Source organism: Athene noctua, chromosome 14, assembly GCF_965140245.1.
Source record: "Athene noctua chromosome 14, bAthNoc1.hap1.1, whole genome shotgun sequence".
In the NCBI taxonomy this organism is placed as follows: domain Eukaryota; kingdom Metazoa; phylum Chordata; class Aves; order Strigiformes; family Strigidae; genus Athene; species Athene noctua.
Genome location: NC_134050.1, coordinates 19,906,126 through 19,924,153, shown reverse-complemented (window position 1 = coordinate 19,924,153; position 18,028 = coordinate 19,906,126). Strand labels below are relative to the sequence as shown.

The 18,028-nt window shown below is 50.2% G+C and overlaps 1 protein-coding gene across 2 annotated transcripts in view; it reads right to left on the bottom strand.

The window, feature by feature from the left end:
- Positions 1–834: 834 nt before the first annotated feature.
- Positions 835–18,028, bottom strand: part of SLC25A22 (solute carrier family 25 member 22) — a 53,021-nt gene continuing 35,827 nt past the window's right edge. The window contains exons 1-6 of one of the 2 annotated variants that reach the window (XM_074918163.1): positions 8,398–8,511; positions 8,093–8,211; positions 6,281–6,452; positions 4,820–4,974; positions 3,859–3,934; positions 835–2,978 (exon numbers count right to left, since the gene is read on the bottom strand). In XM_074918163.1, the coding sequence (XP_074774264.1) occupies positions 2,825–2,978; positions 3,859–3,934; positions 4,820–4,974; positions 6,281–6,452; positions 8,093–8,211; positions 8,398–8,420 (699 nt within the window). In that variant the 5' untranslated portion in view covers positions 8,421–8,511 and the 3' untranslated portion in view covers positions 835–2,824. Of the gene's footprint in view, positions 2,979–3,858; positions 3,935–4,819; positions 4,975–6,280; positions 6,453–8,092; positions 8,212–8,397; positions 8,512–18,028 lie in introns of those variants that run through there. The other variant, XM_074918162.1, reaches the window with a different exon arrangement.

Genomic DNA, 18,028 nt, shown 5'->3' with positions numbered 1-18,028 from the left:
CCAGGCAAAACCGACCCACACACCTAAACCCCATGACAGAGGCATCCAGCACCTCCACCAAAACGTATTTAAGGGCAGGAAACCACACAGCCCGTCAGGGCAGGAGGAAGGGCCAGGGCTGACCTGGGACAAGGACAACTGAAAAGGGCCGGGGAGGTTGAGCAGCCCCTGCCAGAGGGACCAGGTAGGAGGCAGGAGGAGTTGACCCCGTGGTGGCTGTTGTTCCCTGCCCCGGGGACACGTGGCACCCACAGGGAGCGGGTCAGAGGTGTGTTTCTCCGAGTGTGTTTACTCACTGTTATTCCTCACTACTGCAATCAATACTTAGAGGTTTCGGTTAACTGGTGATTAATTAAGTGGAGAGAAATTCTCCCATTTCAAACTTTTACTTTTGTTGACCAGCAGCACCCCATCTGCCTGGGGGCTTCTGCAGGGCCACAGTCACTGTCCCCTGCCACCTCCCCACATCCTCCTGGCTCAGGCACATGTCCAAGCAGCTAAAACTCAGCCTCATTCAAGTCACCAGCTCCAACATCGTGGAAGAAGAGCTGGAGATTTCAGGAGGAAGAGTCAGTTTTACAAAAAGGTTTTTAAAAGCATCCAAAAGGACAAGGAGAGCTTTTCCTGAACCGCAGCCCTTCACTGCACCACGTTTTCCTCCAGACGTAACCCCACAACACAAACCTGCACCCCCCGCACCCCCAGCAGCCACAAGTCACCCAGCTTCGGGGCGATCCTCACAGGCAGGAGGGCAAGCAGAAATGCCACTGTTTCTACCAGCAAGGTTTCTTTTGGAGAACCTCCTTGTAAATAACAAAGCACCAAAGAATGGGGCACCTTAAAAAAAGAAACTTTCTCTTTTAATCCACCCAAGGGAAATCCAGAGCAAGAGCAGCATCACAGCACTACACACAGCACAGACATCTATCATCGTCTTTGCACAGATTCCTTCCCAGATAAACAAAGAAGTCATTAAGAAAAAAAATAAATTCACATATGCGAAGTGACAAGTAACAAATCAGCCATAGAACAACTTTTCCAAAGAGAAAAAAGGATGCATCAAGGAAGAAGGCCCTCAACATACAGGTTTTGCAAAAACCTAACCCAAGAACATTGAAACAGAGGTGGTTTTCTTTTAAACGTTAAAAAGAGATTTTTTTTTTTTAAATTAATTTAAATATACATTTGAAACACAAACACCAAGCAAGCGCCTGGAGTAAAAAAGCGAAAAGAAGGAATGAGAAGTGAATTCGACCAGTTTAATTTAAACACCAAAGTCAGGTGGATTGCACCAAATGGAATAAATAATGGAGAAGATCATGCTGGGTTGGTAGATCTCACACTGACGATCATTTAAAACTAGAATTAATTACACAGCCCAAGAGAGTACTGAAGGAGGAAGTGCTCTGACAAGCGATGGTAGGTGGGGCAGTGTCCCTTTCGCAGAGCGGGCTGTAGGTGTGGGTTTGCCCCCTGACACCCAGCAACAATCACCACCCCAAGAGCAAGCGGGACGAGGAGTTTCTGTGATCGAGAGGACTCGACCCCGTCACCATGTACACACTGACAGCTCCTCGCGCGGGGTGCGGGAACCCTCCGCTTCGGCACCGGCTAGCTCCAAACACGCCCAAGTCAAACATCAAAACACAACCAGACCTTGTGTTTGCAGTGTGCAAAGTGAGCACACAGGTTTCTAGCGCAGCTCCCCGAGGTCTCATGCACCTGGGGCCAGGCTGGGAAAAAAAAAAAAACAAACCCTCAACCAGCTAATCTAAACCTGCAGCCACCACTTTATCACCCCAGGGGTGGGCAGGCTGAAGGAATGTAGGTGGTTTCTTGTTGCTTGGTTTTCCCACCGCATAACCCCTGCGTTAAAAAAAACAACAAAACAAACACAAAAACACCCCCCCTCTGAACAAAATAACTTGATCCCAAGTTCCTCTCCCACCTCTGCCTGTAGCCAAGGAGTGAAGCACCTTCGGAGGTTTGTGTGATCCCAGACATGTTCCCTACAAAGCAGACATCTCACCTCTGCACCTCACCTGGATGTGCCTGTGACATCTAGTTAGGAGGGACATCCCTTTGCTTTAAATCAAAAATAATTACAAAATCAATAGTAATTATTTCCTTTCCCTTCCTCTGATCTTCAAGAAGTTCATCTAAGTCCGACTCATTTTTGAGAAAGGGAGAAAGGAGGGGTGAATGTTTCCAGGCCAAGGAACTTGCCAGATCCAGCATCCCCCTGCCAGGCCTCCGGCAGCAGTGAGATGAGCCCCCTCTGTGCGGCGCCTGCTCCAGGCCTGGGGCCAGCAGAGCCAAGGAGGGGCTGAGGGGACACAGGTGCCCCTGCAGCTCCTCCTCAGATAGCTGGCAACTCCAGGAAGAAAGAGGAGGACTGGGGTGGACGAGGGCTCAGGTTCTTTCTTTCCCATCCCTCTTCCTCCCCAAGTCTAGGAGGAGGCTTTTGGGTCTGCAAGCCCAGTCTGTGCTTACCAGTGTCCTTAAGTATGACAATTAAAAAACAAAAAAAACAAAAAAACAAACAAAACAAAACCAAAAAAAAAAAAAAAAAAAAAAAAGGAAAAGGGGGGGGAACAGAAAGAGATATGCATAATTAGGTATTGTCCATGGAAGGAGCAGGAGGGGGCAGGTTCCAGACCAAGACAGAAAAGGGACTCTCTCCCTCCCCGTGTTTGCTCGTCTGGAGACCACGTCCCCTCGGCGTCCCCGCGCGAACCCTTTGTGCTGTTGCTCTGACATCAATCGACACTGATGACGAACACGGGGATGAATTCAGCGCTGCAGAGGGCGGGAGGGCACACGGCTAGGCCCGGTGCTTGGGGAGCATGTCCAGCAGGAACTCCGCGATGCCGAGGAAGTAGACGACTTGTGCGATGCCGAAGAGAGGAGCGATGACCAGGGCTCGGCAGTATGCCCCTTTCAGGAAGGCCATGGGCCCTTCCTTCTGCCAGATCTTCCTGGGGAGGAACGGCACAGACAGGTAAGTGTCCATCCCATCCCTCCACCACACCCAGAGAGCCTCTGGCCATGCCTTGGCTTTCAGTCTCCTTCCAGAGACTAAACCCAGGCCAGCGCCGAGGCCTGGCACTGCCTCTGCAGCAGATCATCCACCCCCCCCCCGTGCTCTGCAGAGAGCCACGCAGGAACAGGTCCCATCCTTACGTCTGGCCAGGAGCAGGAGTGTCTGCCTGGGCCTGGATGTACAGTGAGGAGAACCCTGCGTCTGCATCAAGAGGTTCAAAAGCTGGGGCCAGCTCCCAACTACCTTCAGTATGGGACAGAGCCTGAGAGCACGAGACTGGCTACCACAGCAGTACAGGCGGCAAGAGACTGGCTACCACAGCAGTACAGGCGGCACAGCGCTTGTGTTCTGAATCACCCAGACCACAGATTAGCAAAGGGTGAGAGGAGAGCGGGCTGGGGACAGCCCATGCAGACTGTGCTCCTGCAGCCGCTGCTCAGAGCAGCCCCGGGAGGGATACAAGGCTTTATGCTGTAGGATTTTCAGGCAACAGGGCCTTGGGAGAGACAACCACAGCATTGCCTCCCTTTGCAGAAATAAAAAGTCGGTGTTATGACTGCTGGGGTTCGGACAGAAGCATTTAAATATAAATGCAGTATTTGCCCTGCTCAAGACAGGAAGAATTTCTATTTTATATACCTATATATATGAACAGTATATATCTGGCCATATATCTATCTGTCCCTAGAGACAGATAAAAGCACAGGTTCAGAGGGAACCTGAAACAGAGAAGCTGCTGGCTGGGTCTAGAAGCTGCCCTGGCAGCAGGCAGCAGCAGCTGCCCGACATGGTGATCTGCTTCACTGGGGTCTTACTTGGTGCAGTCCAGGATCCCTGAGTAGGTGTCCTCGTTCACTCCTCTCTGCAAGGACTGCAGCCGCGTTTTGATCACTAGAGAGAAAGAGAAGAGAGACAGTGGTGAGCACTGGGAATGCAGCACGCTCTTCAGCAGGTGAGAGCCACCCTGAGAGTGTTGTCTCTGAAACAGTCAAAATGAGATCACCAAAAACACAGACTGCTGTCGTATTTGTCAGCAAAACAGCGGAAAACAAACCCATTCCTTTAGAAATGGATAAAAGAAAACCACAGCCACCCAAAACTCAACCCCTGCCCTCACTGTGACCACAGTTTCCAAGGGTGACTTAAGCTTTAAATACTTAAAGTGCATTTAAATTCCGGTATCTTTCTGCAAAACGGGAATTGATTTTCAAATACTCAGCTTCTTCTGGAAGAAGTATCTGAAGTACACCATGCTGCTCTTACATTTCTTCACACTTTTGAGTGTGTGCAATGTTGGGGAGAGAGGAGTTACTTTCTGGTGTTTTTCACAGCAGTGAAACTGAGGTGGTGTTTAAGGCAGATGCTGTGGGGCAGGATAAAAGGCCACAGATCTGAGGCTCCCCCTGGTTGTCTGTGACCATATGCATGTAAACGGTCTGTGTACTGTCACTCCACATGGAAACCAGCCTTTTCAGGGGCATGTTCGCAGCCATTCCTGCGAAGAATGACTGAAATGAATGACATCCTCTTCCTGACTTACCCAGGAGTACTGCAAACCCTCGTGTAAGCTGTGGCCAAAGGTATTGCTCAGGCAGAAGGAAACCTCATCTGAGCTGGAGGCAGCTCCGTCAGCAGAGCTCCCCTCCTGCACCTCCCTGTGTGCTCGCACTGCGAGGGGGCTGGCACAGGTACCCTCCTCCTCACCCAGCCCACTCGTGGGCCTCAGACTCTTGTCACTTGGCACCAGGCCACCAGCAGAGGCTACTCAGGACTCACCGTCGCAAGGATTGACAGCCACCGCAGCCGTACTACCAGCCACGCACCCAGAGAGGAAGGACACGTAGAATGGAGCTTTTACACTGGGGTCTTTCTGGCCCAGCTTGTTCAGGTTTGCAAACAGTGGGAAGTAAACAATGGAGAACGGGACATCCCTGCAGTGGTGGAGGGAGGAAGGGGAAGAAAGAACAAGGGTGAGCAAAGTCAGAGTGGGACACCAACAAAGTGAGCATCAAAGGAAGGGCTGCGAGCATCATGTGTTGGCAGCACAGCCACGAGTGCAATGCAGACAGGAGCTGGAACACAGCAGGGGCAAAACTAACCACACAAAGGGCAACAGGCCCATGGGAGGCAGGCAGCCCTGTAAAGGCAGTGGCCTCCCCCTGATTTTTCACACTCAAACCAAAGACCCCAGCACATGTGTATCAGCAATAGCGTGGCCAGCAGGGACAGGGAAAGGATCTGCCCCCTGGGCTCGGCACTGGTGAGGCCGCCCCTCGATTCCTGGGTTCAGCTTTGGGCCCCTCACCCCAAAAAGGCCATTGAATGACTCGAGCGTGGCCAGAGAAGGGCAACGGAGCTGGGGCAGGGTCTGGAGCACAGGTCTGCTGGGGAGCGGCTGGGGGAACTGGGGGGTTTAGTCTGGAGAAGAGAAGGCTGAGGGGAGACCTCCTGGCCCTCTACAACTCCCTGCCAGGAGGGTGCAGAGAGGGGGGATGAGTCTCTGGAGCCAAGGACCCAGCGCCAGGCCCCGAGGGAATGGCCTCAAGCTGCCCAGGGCAGGGTCAGGCTGGCTCTGAGGAAGGATTTCTGTGCAGAAGGGGCTGTTGGGCGTTGGAATGGGCTGCCCAGGGCAGGGGGGAGTCCCCGGGATCCCTGGAGGGGTTGAAGAGTCGGGCTGACCCAGCGCTGAGGGATCTGGTGGAGTTGGGAACGGTCAGTGCTGGGTTAACAGTTGGACAGGATGATCTTCAAGGTCATTTCCAACCTAGACGATTTTGTGATTCAGAGGTCTTACAAGAGGTTTGTATCCTGCTCCCCAGCCCATTGGGTGCTGCTTTAGCCCTGCCTTTGTTAAAGCTAGAGGAGAGTGACTCTGTGAAAGCCCAGGTAAAGTGTCAGAGCAGGCACCTGTCCTTATATCCAACACACTCCAAGGGCCAGAACCCATGTCACTTTGGAGACTCACACTGACAGCTTTGCTTTGCTAGCTCACAAGGACTTCTCTACAGTGCTAAAATATAGACCATGAGGGAGACAAAACCCTTCCACAGAAAGCAGCAGAATTAAATCTTCCAGGAACAGAAAAGCAGCCTTCCTCAAAACCTGTGCATGAAAACCAACACAAATCAAACCCAGACCCCCTGAAGCCAACATCCACTTTGTAGGCTTATCCCCTGGATGGTTGGTGCTTTAGCTTCAGGACTGGGAACACTGGTGCCCTGTCTTCCACCATCCTACCTTAGCAGCGTGGCTCCCAGGCCCTTGTAGAGTCCCGCGATGCCTTTGCTCCGCAGCAGCTCCCTCGTTATCTGTGTTGCTGTGGGGCGCCTTTCCACCGCCGGCTCGGCCGCCCCCGCCCCAGAGGAAGAGGAGAGCTGGGCCTGTGCTGCCATCAGCTTCTTCTGCGCCGCTGGCGAGGAGCAGAGAGAGCACTGGTCTGCAAGAGGCTCAACAGCAGTCTCTCGCTGCCCGGTGCCACGGGACAAGGAGGAAGAGGCAGATCTCCACATGCACCAAACCACGCAGCCCAAGGCCAGCCGGGTGCCCTGCAAGCTTTTGCTCCCAGTCTGGCATCTCCCTCAGCCTGAGAGGTCCCAGCTTGTCCCAGTGCCGGAGCTGGCTGTGCCACAGCACAACGCTGTCTGCTGCACTCTCCTGCCGACTAGGTTTTACCTAAGCAGGAGCAGCCTGTCACACACAACCTCCACAGCGTGGAGAAAAGGAGCTGCTGTGAGCAGGCAGCTGTCAGTACGTAGCTACCAGCTACGCCCCCGAGCCCCCGGTAGAACAAACTAACAATACTCATCAACAAGAGAGGTTCAAAAGTTCTGTTCTTTGCTTCCTTCCCCTGAAAGCAATCATTAACCCGGGGAGCTCCTCAGCCACATTTGTATTTTCTCCCAGCCTTTCCAAGCTGCTGCATTTCTGCTCTTTGGCCAGAAGATGGAGAGCACATCAACCCGTAGGCAAGCCTTTGGCTGCCACCAGCACACCACAGAGAACAATCTGTTTACAGCAGTGAAAACCTCTTTTGAACCCTCAAACCATGGATTAATTCCCTCAAAACATTTTAAAATAATACGCACAAAGAGGATAAGGTCTGCATTAAAACCAGCAAAGACAGGAAAGAAAAAGTAAATCCATGATTATTCAAGAATGCCAAGTCAAAGGAGAGATTAAAGGGCAAATTGGCCCATTTTCCAGGAGCCATAAACATGGTATCTAAGTGTCATGCAGAGCTCCTGGGGAACGAGGCCACACCCTGGGCTGATCTCTGGAAGAGATTAAGGCAATAGCAAACAGCCTTTCCCCCCAGAGTCTCCATGGCAGACTCTGGTCTCCCTTCTCACCAGGAATACCCCACGGTGTTTCAGCCAAAAGGCTCACACTCCCTCCTGCCTCTGCCTGCCAGCTCCTGCCCACAGCCCTAAGAGCCTGATCCTAAACCTCTTCCAAAGCCAGTGCACTGGGAAAATTTTATTTACTCTCAATAGAGACAGTTGCTGCTTTTGTCAGGGGGAAGAAAGAGAGAGAGAGAAAGGGGAGACAAGTCATTTGGAAAGGATGTATCCCTTGGGAAGCTGTTAGGGAGGTGCTACAGAGGGGCAGAAGAGAGAGAACAGACACCAGAAAACATGGAGATGGAGGAAGCACCACAGGAAAAGCACTGGACGATGTTAATCCCTTCCTGGGTACACAGTAACTAACAAGTTTTAACCACTCACAAGCTAACCAGCTCGTCATCTCCTGTCTGTCTCCATTTACCAGCAGCATCTGCTGTTTCACTTGCCAAGCCTATTGCTTTGAGCAAAAATAACCCATCACCCTTTGTAACTGCAACCTCTGCAAAGCCAGGTGAGCAAAGTGTGGGCAGAAATGAGCTGGGAAGACGAGAAACTTCTGCTACAGCCTGAGATACCTCTGCCTTGGGAGAGCAGGGAGAAAGAAAAGGGTTTTCTCTGCTCATTCCCTCCCTTGCTGCCTTGACAGCTCAGTCCCAGCCCCCCCCCGCCCGCTGGCTCAGCACACAGGGAAGGGAAGCCCACGTACCAATTCGCCCTGCATCCTGCAGCTGGATTTTGAGCATCTCCATGGGAGTGGTGACAATCACCTGGCAGGTACCCGCACCGCAGCCTGCCAGCATCTCCCTCAGTAGTGTCAGCTTTTTCCTGCCCAAAGAAAAGAGAGAAAAAAAGTCATTCAGAGGAGGTGGCCTGTCTGGGGCAGCTGGGCGCAGGGGCTTAGGGCACCCCTCTGACCCTGGGGATTACAGAAGAGGCAGCCTGGGGGACGGGAGAACCTGCTAGGCTTGGCAGTTCAGCATAGCCCAGGCCTAACATCTCTGCCAGCATCACCTGAACTGGAGGAAGAGACCCATTTTGGCCCCAGAAATAGAACATTCAGAAAATGCCACAAGCCCAGGCAGAACAGCCTCAGACGGGAGCACACAACGCTCTCCATCCCCAGACAGAGAGCTGCAGTTCTCTTCCAGCCTGGCGTTGCCCCCAGTCAGGGCACAGCCTTCAGAAAGTGTATTGCTCCAGAGGGCAGCGGAGGACCTGAGCATTAACGGGGATAAGCAGCTTTCCTTCTGCCAGCATAGTCCTTTAAACACCATCAACATCCTCACAAACAAACAAACAGAGACCACAGGGAAAGCAAAGAGGGGAAAATATTCCAGTTGCTGCTTTGGAGTTTTCCAACAAAAGCAAAACAAACAGTGAACATGAGAATCAGGGAGGCAGTTCCCCTGAGATTAGGAGTCTCTTCACCTCACCAGCCTTTCCAAACCTGAAAAAGTAGCCTTCACACTAAACTGGTCCTGCCTGAGGGACAAGGGACAGGATAGACCCCTAGCACTGCAGCTCTGTGCACCCTCTGCACTAGGGAGCAGGGATTACCTGTGACATGTTTCTGCCTAACAAAATGCAGCGTTATATAACTCCCTCCATCCCAAAGCCATGAAACAGCCCAGCTAAGACTAACAAGAGGAACTCATGATGCAAATGCTCAGAAAGCCTCACATTTCAGAAACTGATGAGTTTTCACCCTGAAAAAAAAAAAAAAAATCTTACCACTTGGCACCAGAAAACACTGACTTGATTAAAAAAAGAAGTGCCTCTGATCTGCTCTCTTTCTAAAAGGGAAAAAAATATATATATAAAAATCCCACAGCCAGAGGGAAACAGATTCCTCTTTTTCCCATTTTAAATGCAAGTACTATTTTTACTCCCCCCAGCCCTGCTCCTGCAGCAGTACTTCATCTTAACCTATTCAATATGAGTCTCCGCACTACAACAAAAGCAGTCACACAATGATACGCCCTATTCCCTTGCAAAACCAAGCCACACTCCCTTACTGAGGGTTTACACACACACATACACACACAGCACAGCTGTGGCACTGTGGGCTGGCAAAGAAGTTTCGATGCCAACCCTATAGGAAAGGGAGGGGAGATGCACCGTAACCCTGCTGGCCCACCATGTCAGCTGGGCTGATTGCTCCACCTCCCGTCTTCTCCAGGGAGGATATCAGAGCAGGGGATTAGAGGCACAGAGCCACAGCAGAGATTACCAGCGACTAAATATAGAGATCTCCTGCGAGGCTGAAGGGAGGAACATTTCACGGTCTCCCCTTTCCAAATTCCCCCATAGATGAGCAGCTGCAAAGAACAAACCCTCCCACGGAGTTACCCACACAGGTGTCGAAGCGTGCGCAGCAAGATTCCTGGAGGCATGCAGGGATCAGGGGGTGCCAATCCAGAGGTCCCTCCTGACACCTGGAGGTGCCCAACTTGTGCCCCTTGGGCAGCCTGAAGCATAACACCAGTCTCTGCGCCAGGCTGCACAGCCCCCAGCCCTCCCCAGGAGGAATCAAACCACCTGCCAGTCCCCCTCTACGGCACAGCAGAGCATCTCCCACTTCAGCAAGAGCCCTGGAGCATCCTTGGAGTCCACGTCTCCTGGCTTCCATCTAGGGTGACCGCTTTGATACCCAGTTCAAAAGATCAGGAATATGTGCCCTGTGTGTTCATCTGTAGACCATTATTCCAGCCAACAAAAGCCAATTAAACTCCATGGAGCTCTGCCAGTATAACCCCACGAAGGGTTTATGTGCACAGGTGTATTTTAGAGATGTCAAACAGGTACAACAAAAGCATCTAGAACAAAGGCTTTCAGCTTTCGGTTTGTATATCCTTGGAACTGGGGGGAGTCCAAGAAAAAAAGTAGCCTAAGATACGCAAATCTTTTGTTATGAGGTTTAAAATTTGCCATACAGGGCTCACACTTCCTTTGCAGAAGCCTCACCAGTCTGCACATAAAAGGAGTTGGAAAATGGTTCATCTCTAGATGACAAAGGGGTTTAAATATTTAAGGCACCACAAGCCTTATCCCCAGTGGTGTAAAACCCAGCACATCTCAGCTAACTTCAAAAGCTGCAACACCAGCAAGGATCCATCTTTTATCACAGCAAGAGGGTGTTAAATATAATGTATACAACAATAGCCCCAAATTCTGCACTGGCAGAAACCAGTCGTTTCACTTTTTCAAATGAAATGCAATTAATTAGTGACAAATCAACAATGTCAAATGGGAAAGGGAGAAGATTCGTGCTTGATCTAAATCAGAGTTTCAAACTAGAGCTGAAAGAAAGTAAAAAAGCAGGAACTAGTGGTTTATGGAGGGCTTTTCAAGAGCAACACATCAGTCCAAATTTAGGATCTTGGAAAGCACTGGTATATTGATGTCACATGGGAGCAGAGTAGGATTTTTTTCAAGTTTCTGAAAAACCTTGACTGTGTAGGAGTTGACTGTGCTTGGGCAGGGAACCAAAGACAAGAAGTCTTTGACCTAAGGAAACCTCCATACAAAGCCATATCTCATGTGCTGGGGTTTTTGGTAGCAGGGGAGGGGGCTACAGCGGTGGCCCCTGTGAGAAGCTTGAAGCTCCTCCAGTTCCAGGTCAGACCCACCTCTGGCCAAGGTCGAGGCAATTAGTGATGGTGGCTGTGTCTCTGCAACAACATATTTAAGAAGGGGAACCTGAGAGGGGGTTGGGTACTTTGAGGATGAGTTACAAGGACACTTAAGCAAACACTGAGGTCAGTGGAAGGAAGGAGGCGGCAGTGGGAGGAGGTACACCCCATATCCTGTGGCTAGATGGCAGGGGCACCCCTCTGACACCCATGGAGGTCACCAGGGGAGCAGAGACTCACCTGCAGCCTGTGGGGGACCCCTGGGACTCTGTGGGGAGAAGCAGCCCCCGCAGTTGTAGTTTGGCACTGGGAGGACTGCAACACGTGGAGGTGACCCACGCCGGAGCATCTCAGGCAGAATGTACCCCGTGGGGAGGAGTCACGAAGGAGAGTTTGTGGGGGACTGTCTCCTGTGAGCGGGACACACATGGAGCAGGGGAAGAACGCAGAGGAGTGCTGCCCCCCTCCCTTGCAGGAAGAAGCAGCAGACTGACTGCACCCTCATCCCCTCCCTGCCCCTGCACTGCTGGAGGGGAGGAGGCAGAAATATTGGGAAAAAACTGAGCCCTGGAAGTAGGGAGGGGTGGGGGGAAGCATTTTTAAGATATGGTAACGCTTCTCACTGTCTCATTCTGTCTGTTAAGTGTCATTATTGTTAGTGTTTTAAATTAAAGTCACATCCTTTTTCTTCCTCTAACAAGCCTGCCTTTTGCCTGTGACTGTTAAATGGGTGACTCCTCTCTGTCCTTACCTCCATTCCTGAGCCTTTGGATTCTCCTTCCCAGCACTGAGGGGGATGGGTGAGTGAACGGCTGTGTGGTGCTCAGTTGCCCTCTGGGGCTCAAACCATGACAGATTCTATTTGCTACTCAAGAGGTTACTGTCCCCAGCTTGGACATCATCTTCCTCACTCATAAAATAACCTCTGCCTCTGGTCTGTCAACCCAACTGATTGTAGAAAGCTCCCCAAGAGTTTCAAACCAAAAGAGCCAGTTGCCTTCAAACAATTTAAATAGTGGGTCATTGATACGGATGAGGAGACCAACACACAGGGTTTGTCCTTCAAAAGGAGGGCAACTTGTCTGCCACAGCCACATGGGAATGTGCACACAAACGGCCTGTCAGTCCCTTTAACCCAACCCTTGATTTTCCAAGGGGAAACAAGCAGCTATTGCAACCGCACTTCAGAAAAGCTGGAGCTATGATGCTGGGGAACGTAAAAGCAAGAAAGTTTCCATTACAACCTCCCTCTCGCTTCTAGTGCCAGCTGAAAAATGCCTCATACAAGCAAAACAAAGCACTGGGACGGGATAGATCCACCTCAAAGTAACGCCACTAGATTAAATGTTGCTCTGGCAGACGTTAGTCCATGTATGGCACAACCTACCTCTGCGTTGCATGTTTGGACTAAGTCAAGAGGAAGGTGACTGTGCCTGCACCCATTACATCAGGTTTGCCCTAGCAGGAGATCCCAAGTGGTTTGTTTCAATATGAATGTCTGTGAAACTGAACAATGAACAAGGCAACACGTCTGGGCATGCTGAACACGGACACAACCTGCGTTTTGTCCCAAAGTATGTGCTTGGAATGGAGACAAGTGCAATGCTCCTCTCATGGGTGTATTCTGTGGCTAAACAGCCTGTCTCTAGCCCTCTCTAGATTAACAGCTGAAAGTGCATTTACTTTCTCCTGACCTTTGATGTCTACAGCTTCAAACCACTGTAATTTCCTGAGCCTTTCTGTGCTAAATAAGAGACACCCCCCCACCCACCCTGCAATACCTATCCCTGAATAGGCACAGTGAGACTATCAGCTCTTAACTGGCTCTTTCTCTAGGGGAAGGGCTAGATTTCCACACCTACAAGTCCCAGTGGGTTGGATGAGGGTTATCTGCATTCATGAAGTGGCTGGACATCCAGTGGATAACTACAGGAGAGGCTGCCTTGGCCCAGCCTGGAGAAAGACCAAAGCTGTGTGCAAGGTGACAGAGAGCTCAAGCACCAGGACTGGCAGCAGCATCCCTCCTTCCTGAATCAAGAGCCTAACTTTACAGCTTGTCTATGAGCATTCTGCAGCTCAAGGATCAGCCAGGCTACTCAATGGCTACGTAAACAGATGCCACAGAAGAGACAGTCTGAGTATTTTAGGAGAGACTGAAAGAGGAGCAGATGAAGGAAGGAGCCCTGGGGAGACTTATCAGCTAGGAAGGCAATGAAGAACAAGCTCTAGTCTCCCCATCTGCATGGGAGAGAAGGAAGAGTGCCTTGCCTGTCTCAGGATTACAGTTGGCTATTTCTCTTCTCTTCTCTGAGCAAAGCTACAAGGCAGGGGGAAAAAGAAAGGAAGAACATTTGCTGGAATCAGCAAAACAACAATTAACGCAAACGTGCTGGTCTTCCTAGGATCCAAGCTGCTAAGTCAGCAGATTGCCAGCCTTTGCTCCAGAACAGCAAACAAAATGAAGGTCAAGATTAAAAAGGACAGGAGGTGTAAGGGAATAACACATCTTGAAGAATAGCAGGAAACTCATCCAGGGACAGCAAGAAATTACTCTTATAAGAAGTCACGAGACACTTTTTACCACAGCCATGGCAGAGTAATATTTAACCAAGAACCTGAAAAACAAACAACAGAACCTGGCAAACACATGCCAAACACAACAGCTTCTTGGCACTCAATGCTTTAGAGATAAACATGAAACCTTGTAGGACACTTTAAAGGGACTGGTTTTTATGAAGTGCTTAACACCCAAATTCCAAGAGAACTTAAAAAGTAGGCAATACTTACATCTATCAAAGAGGCCTCACACACTGAGCACCCAAAAATCAACAGTGTACTTTAAATCAGTAGTACAGCAGCATGCATTTAAATCACTTACCTTTTTTTAGCCTCATGCCCAAGTGCTTCACACTTAAGTGCTTTACTTAGCCCTAGTGACTCCTCACATCCTCTGCTCTGGACAATGAAGCTGCTGGTATTTTAACAGCAACTGTGAGATTATGGGTCTCTCAACACACCCAGCTTCAGAAATCCGGGGGGGGGGGGGGGGGGGGGGAATCCCATCAGTTTCCAGCCACCTGAAGGCTGGAAGTTCTCCCTTTATCTTGTGTGCTGCCTTCCCCAGCCATGTGGTCCATGCAGCACAGAGTGCCACAGAAACAAGGACCTGCCTGAACACTTTCCTGTGGGTCACCTCTTCTACTTGTCCTGGGAACTGCAGAGGCCCTCAGGCCAAAACAGGACAATGTTTGATCCTTACTGCCTTTCTCAAGGAGGGTCACAGGGTGCCCTTCAGGATTTTTCAGTACCTTGGTCTTCCTCCTTTCCTCCATGGCATAGCAAGGGGGTTTCCAGCACTCACACAACTCACCCAGGCTTCCCTTGTTCCTAAACAACCAGCTTCGTAGTTTTGTTTCCTCATGAAACAAGAAGCTGTAGCAGTAGGCTGTCACAATAGTCTCGATGTCAAAACAGAAACAGGCAAAGGAGCAGAAATCAAATCCTCTAGTCTGTGAGAACACATCCTTCCTGCACCAAAAGGAGAGGCGAAGCATCGTACTGGCAGGAGCGCCCCCAGGGACAGACATCTCCAGACTCAGGGAGATAGGTGCACCAACAAGGGCACGAGGTTCTGTGCGAGGTCCTGCTGCCCCAATACTCTACCTCCAGCAGCATCCAAGAGCACAGCCAGGGAAAAGGGAGTCTAGCACAAATCCACGGTGATGCATCCCCAAAATACTCTTCCAGCAATTTGCAGCCAGGAGCTTCCTACACTACAGGTGGTGTTTTTAGTCTGGCCTTTCAAAAACAGGCTTTATGCCACTTTTTTTCCTAGCAGTTTAAAAGGAAGATCATTTCAACACCAAGTTTTTCAAAGGATAAAAAAAAAAATTAACGCACACAAAAAGCTGTTGTGTAACTTGAGGGTATTTTGGGGGTTATGCTGGATTTGCCACACTGTCTCTGGTCCACACATGTTTCTTCCACTTGCACATGGAGGACACACTCAGCACATTTTAACCAGCAAATTCTGACAGAACATGAACATTTTATCAGACAACACATTTCATGCAACACATTTCAAGCAAGTGCTAGAAGCTTCGCAACAAAGGCATTCAATGTCAAAAAGGTCTACAAGACTTTGGCAGCTCTGAGTCAGAAAAGCACCAGAGTACCCTTTGGGATGCTGGCCTAAGAGCACAGTGCAGTATGACTGCATAGCAGACAGTCTGGCTTGTGCATAAAGGATTTTGGTGGAGCTGAATCTTGGTGGCTCACCATGCAAAAACAGACCCCTGCCTTACACTGAGCCTAACTCCCTCAGCTGCACTTTACACCATGTAACACCTTGACTGCTGCAATTACATACCCAGAAATGAAACCACATTGACACGTCAGGCAGGTTGAATCTTCACCTTTCTAACCCTGGGCTGTTTTGTTGTTTATACCTAGGCTTTGACTGGAGTTGTGAAATAGGTGGCCCAGCCTTGCACTGTGCTAGCAGGTATGTACCCTGTTTTTCCCTGGGTAGGAGAGGCATTTGGATTCCAGCACTGCTAATCCTGCCCTGTCTTATAAAGACAACTGGGGAGGAGGGGACAGACATAACTCAAGGGAGAAAACCCGCAGACTGCAAACAGCTTGGAAATAGGGAGCAAGAACAAGGCAAACCCTCGGGGGTTCGTGACTCAATGAAACAGCCCCTCGCCATCACTCCTATTTGCCACACGTGCTACACATGGGAAAAGCTCCTGTGAACTGCCAAAGGCAAGGCAGCATGCAAGGACTGCAGCACGGCCAGGCACAACCCCATCCCCAGGTTGGGATGTCCCTAGCATTGAGGAAAAGGATTCCTCGGTAGCAGCTGCCCTGCAGTTTCTAAGGGTCCTTATCCTTCCTGGTAATGTCCTGGCCTTTTCCATCACACCCCACTCCCATGTCCTAAGCAAGGTCACAGCATGCACCAGACCTTCCAGCTAGATCCCAGGTTCACAGCCTATACCAGCCACAGCCAACCTGCAAGGCGTCTTCTTTCCCATCACATCTCAGAGTGATGTTTCTAGTTACAAACACCTTAAACCATCTATCACAGCACCATCAAGGCTCTGCCCCTCTGTTCAGCTCACGCTGGCTATTGTCACAAGCAGAGCTTACCAGATATCATTCACTCAAGCCCCCATGATGGTTGGATGAGATGAGTGACCCTGACTCCATATGCTGCCTAGCTCTTGTCACCTAACTGTGGCCCAACCTCTCCTTTCTCTAAAGGAGTTAAAAATGCTTCAGGTCAAGACACAAAGGCTCCCCACTACCTGAGTGGTATTACTCTCCTGCTCCAGGTCACTGTAGTGCCAGGCCCATCAGTGCATGTGTTTTAGGAGAACAGGGTGTCTTATTCTTGGCAAAACTCTCAAGCTCCTTTATTCTTAACCAGGCACTGCACATCATCCACCTCATGTGTGGATCAGCGGGAGCCCAGAAATCAAACTGGCAAAGGTCTGGGTGAAGACCTCAGCTGCTCGTGGAAACGGCTGCATCCCACTTACCCAAACACCTACTCGAAGCCTGCCACAGCACTGAGAGGCAGACACACATTTATCCCTGAGGAATTCTTTACCTCTCATGGTGCAGGACATCTACTGACAGGCATGTCACGTTCTAACGGCTGAAACATCACAGCAGTGATTGCTGTCAGAGAACACCAAATATGTTGCAACGCTGTCTGATTTCTTCCACAGGCCAGTCTCTCAGTGGTGGTACAAGGCATGGCAGCTTGACACCCTTTCATCTTCCCCGTACAACCTACTAAGCCCCCACTTCACAGGCGGTGGCAAAGAGCCAGCTGTGTTCCTCCTGTCTGCTGCAGTACCCCAGGGCCTGCCGTGGTGTCTGCCCCAGGATCAGACCCACCACTTGGTAGAAGCGAGGAGCAACGAGGACATCATTACCTCCCACTGTCTGAGCAGAGCACAGAAGAGAGACACTATTTGAAGAGACCAAAAATCACCAACAGCTGCAAGCTGATGAGTCACACAGACGTATGGTAGCTGCTACTTTAAAACACTCCAGAACAAAAATATGAGGTACGTGAAAAAAAAAAATAGATCCTCAACCTGTGTCAGTCCACAGTCTCCACTGAAGTTGTTGAGCCACTGATCTGCAGAAGTCAAGACTGACATGGTACGTTATAGGAAGTTGTTAAACCAAGTAATCATGGCAGAGCTTTGCATTTTCAGTGAGGCACCACCCCATCACTGCTGAAGGGAAAAGCCAGGGTTATATCCCAAGCAAGCTATTTTCTACCTACTGTCACTGAGGACTGGAGACAGTGACCTTCACTGGCTGCCTCTGGAGAAAGGTCTTGGTCTGAAGGGAGACACAAGTGTTCTCCAAATGGCAAGGGAAACATCTTTAAACATTCAGGGTTCAGCCCCTCTCAGTGGCTCAGCTAGCATCTTTTACTCACATTTAATTCACATGAACCAACCCACACTTGCAAGCACACTTGCAAGAGACAATTTTATTCCTTCAGCATTTATTTGCAGGTCAGCTGCTGGACAATGTTGCAAGTACTCCCTGTCAATTCAGACTCACCACCTCTCTAAAACTATTTTCAGGCTACAAAAGGACAAGAGGGATGCTAAGTTTGGGGTCTACAGAACTTGACTTGCCATACATTCAAGCCAGAAAGACCATGACAGCATCCAATAGGCTGCCAAGGACAAGTGACCCTCCAGCAGCTGTTTGAGCACAGTGATCAGTGCCATTGGTTCCTCTCCAGTATTTTGCCTACAAAATCTGGATCTGCTAACCTTGGCTTAGATCTGGGACTATTTTTAGAAGCTTGAATAAAAAGAAGTCATCCAGTGGAGCGCTTTTCACTTCCCATTATAGACATTACATCCTTAGCCCAAACGTAATCACCGCCCGAGCTGTTCAAGGTCAAGTCATATTTCAGTCATCACATCACCCCGTTCTACCTTTGCCCTGACATCTCACCAGACTTGTCC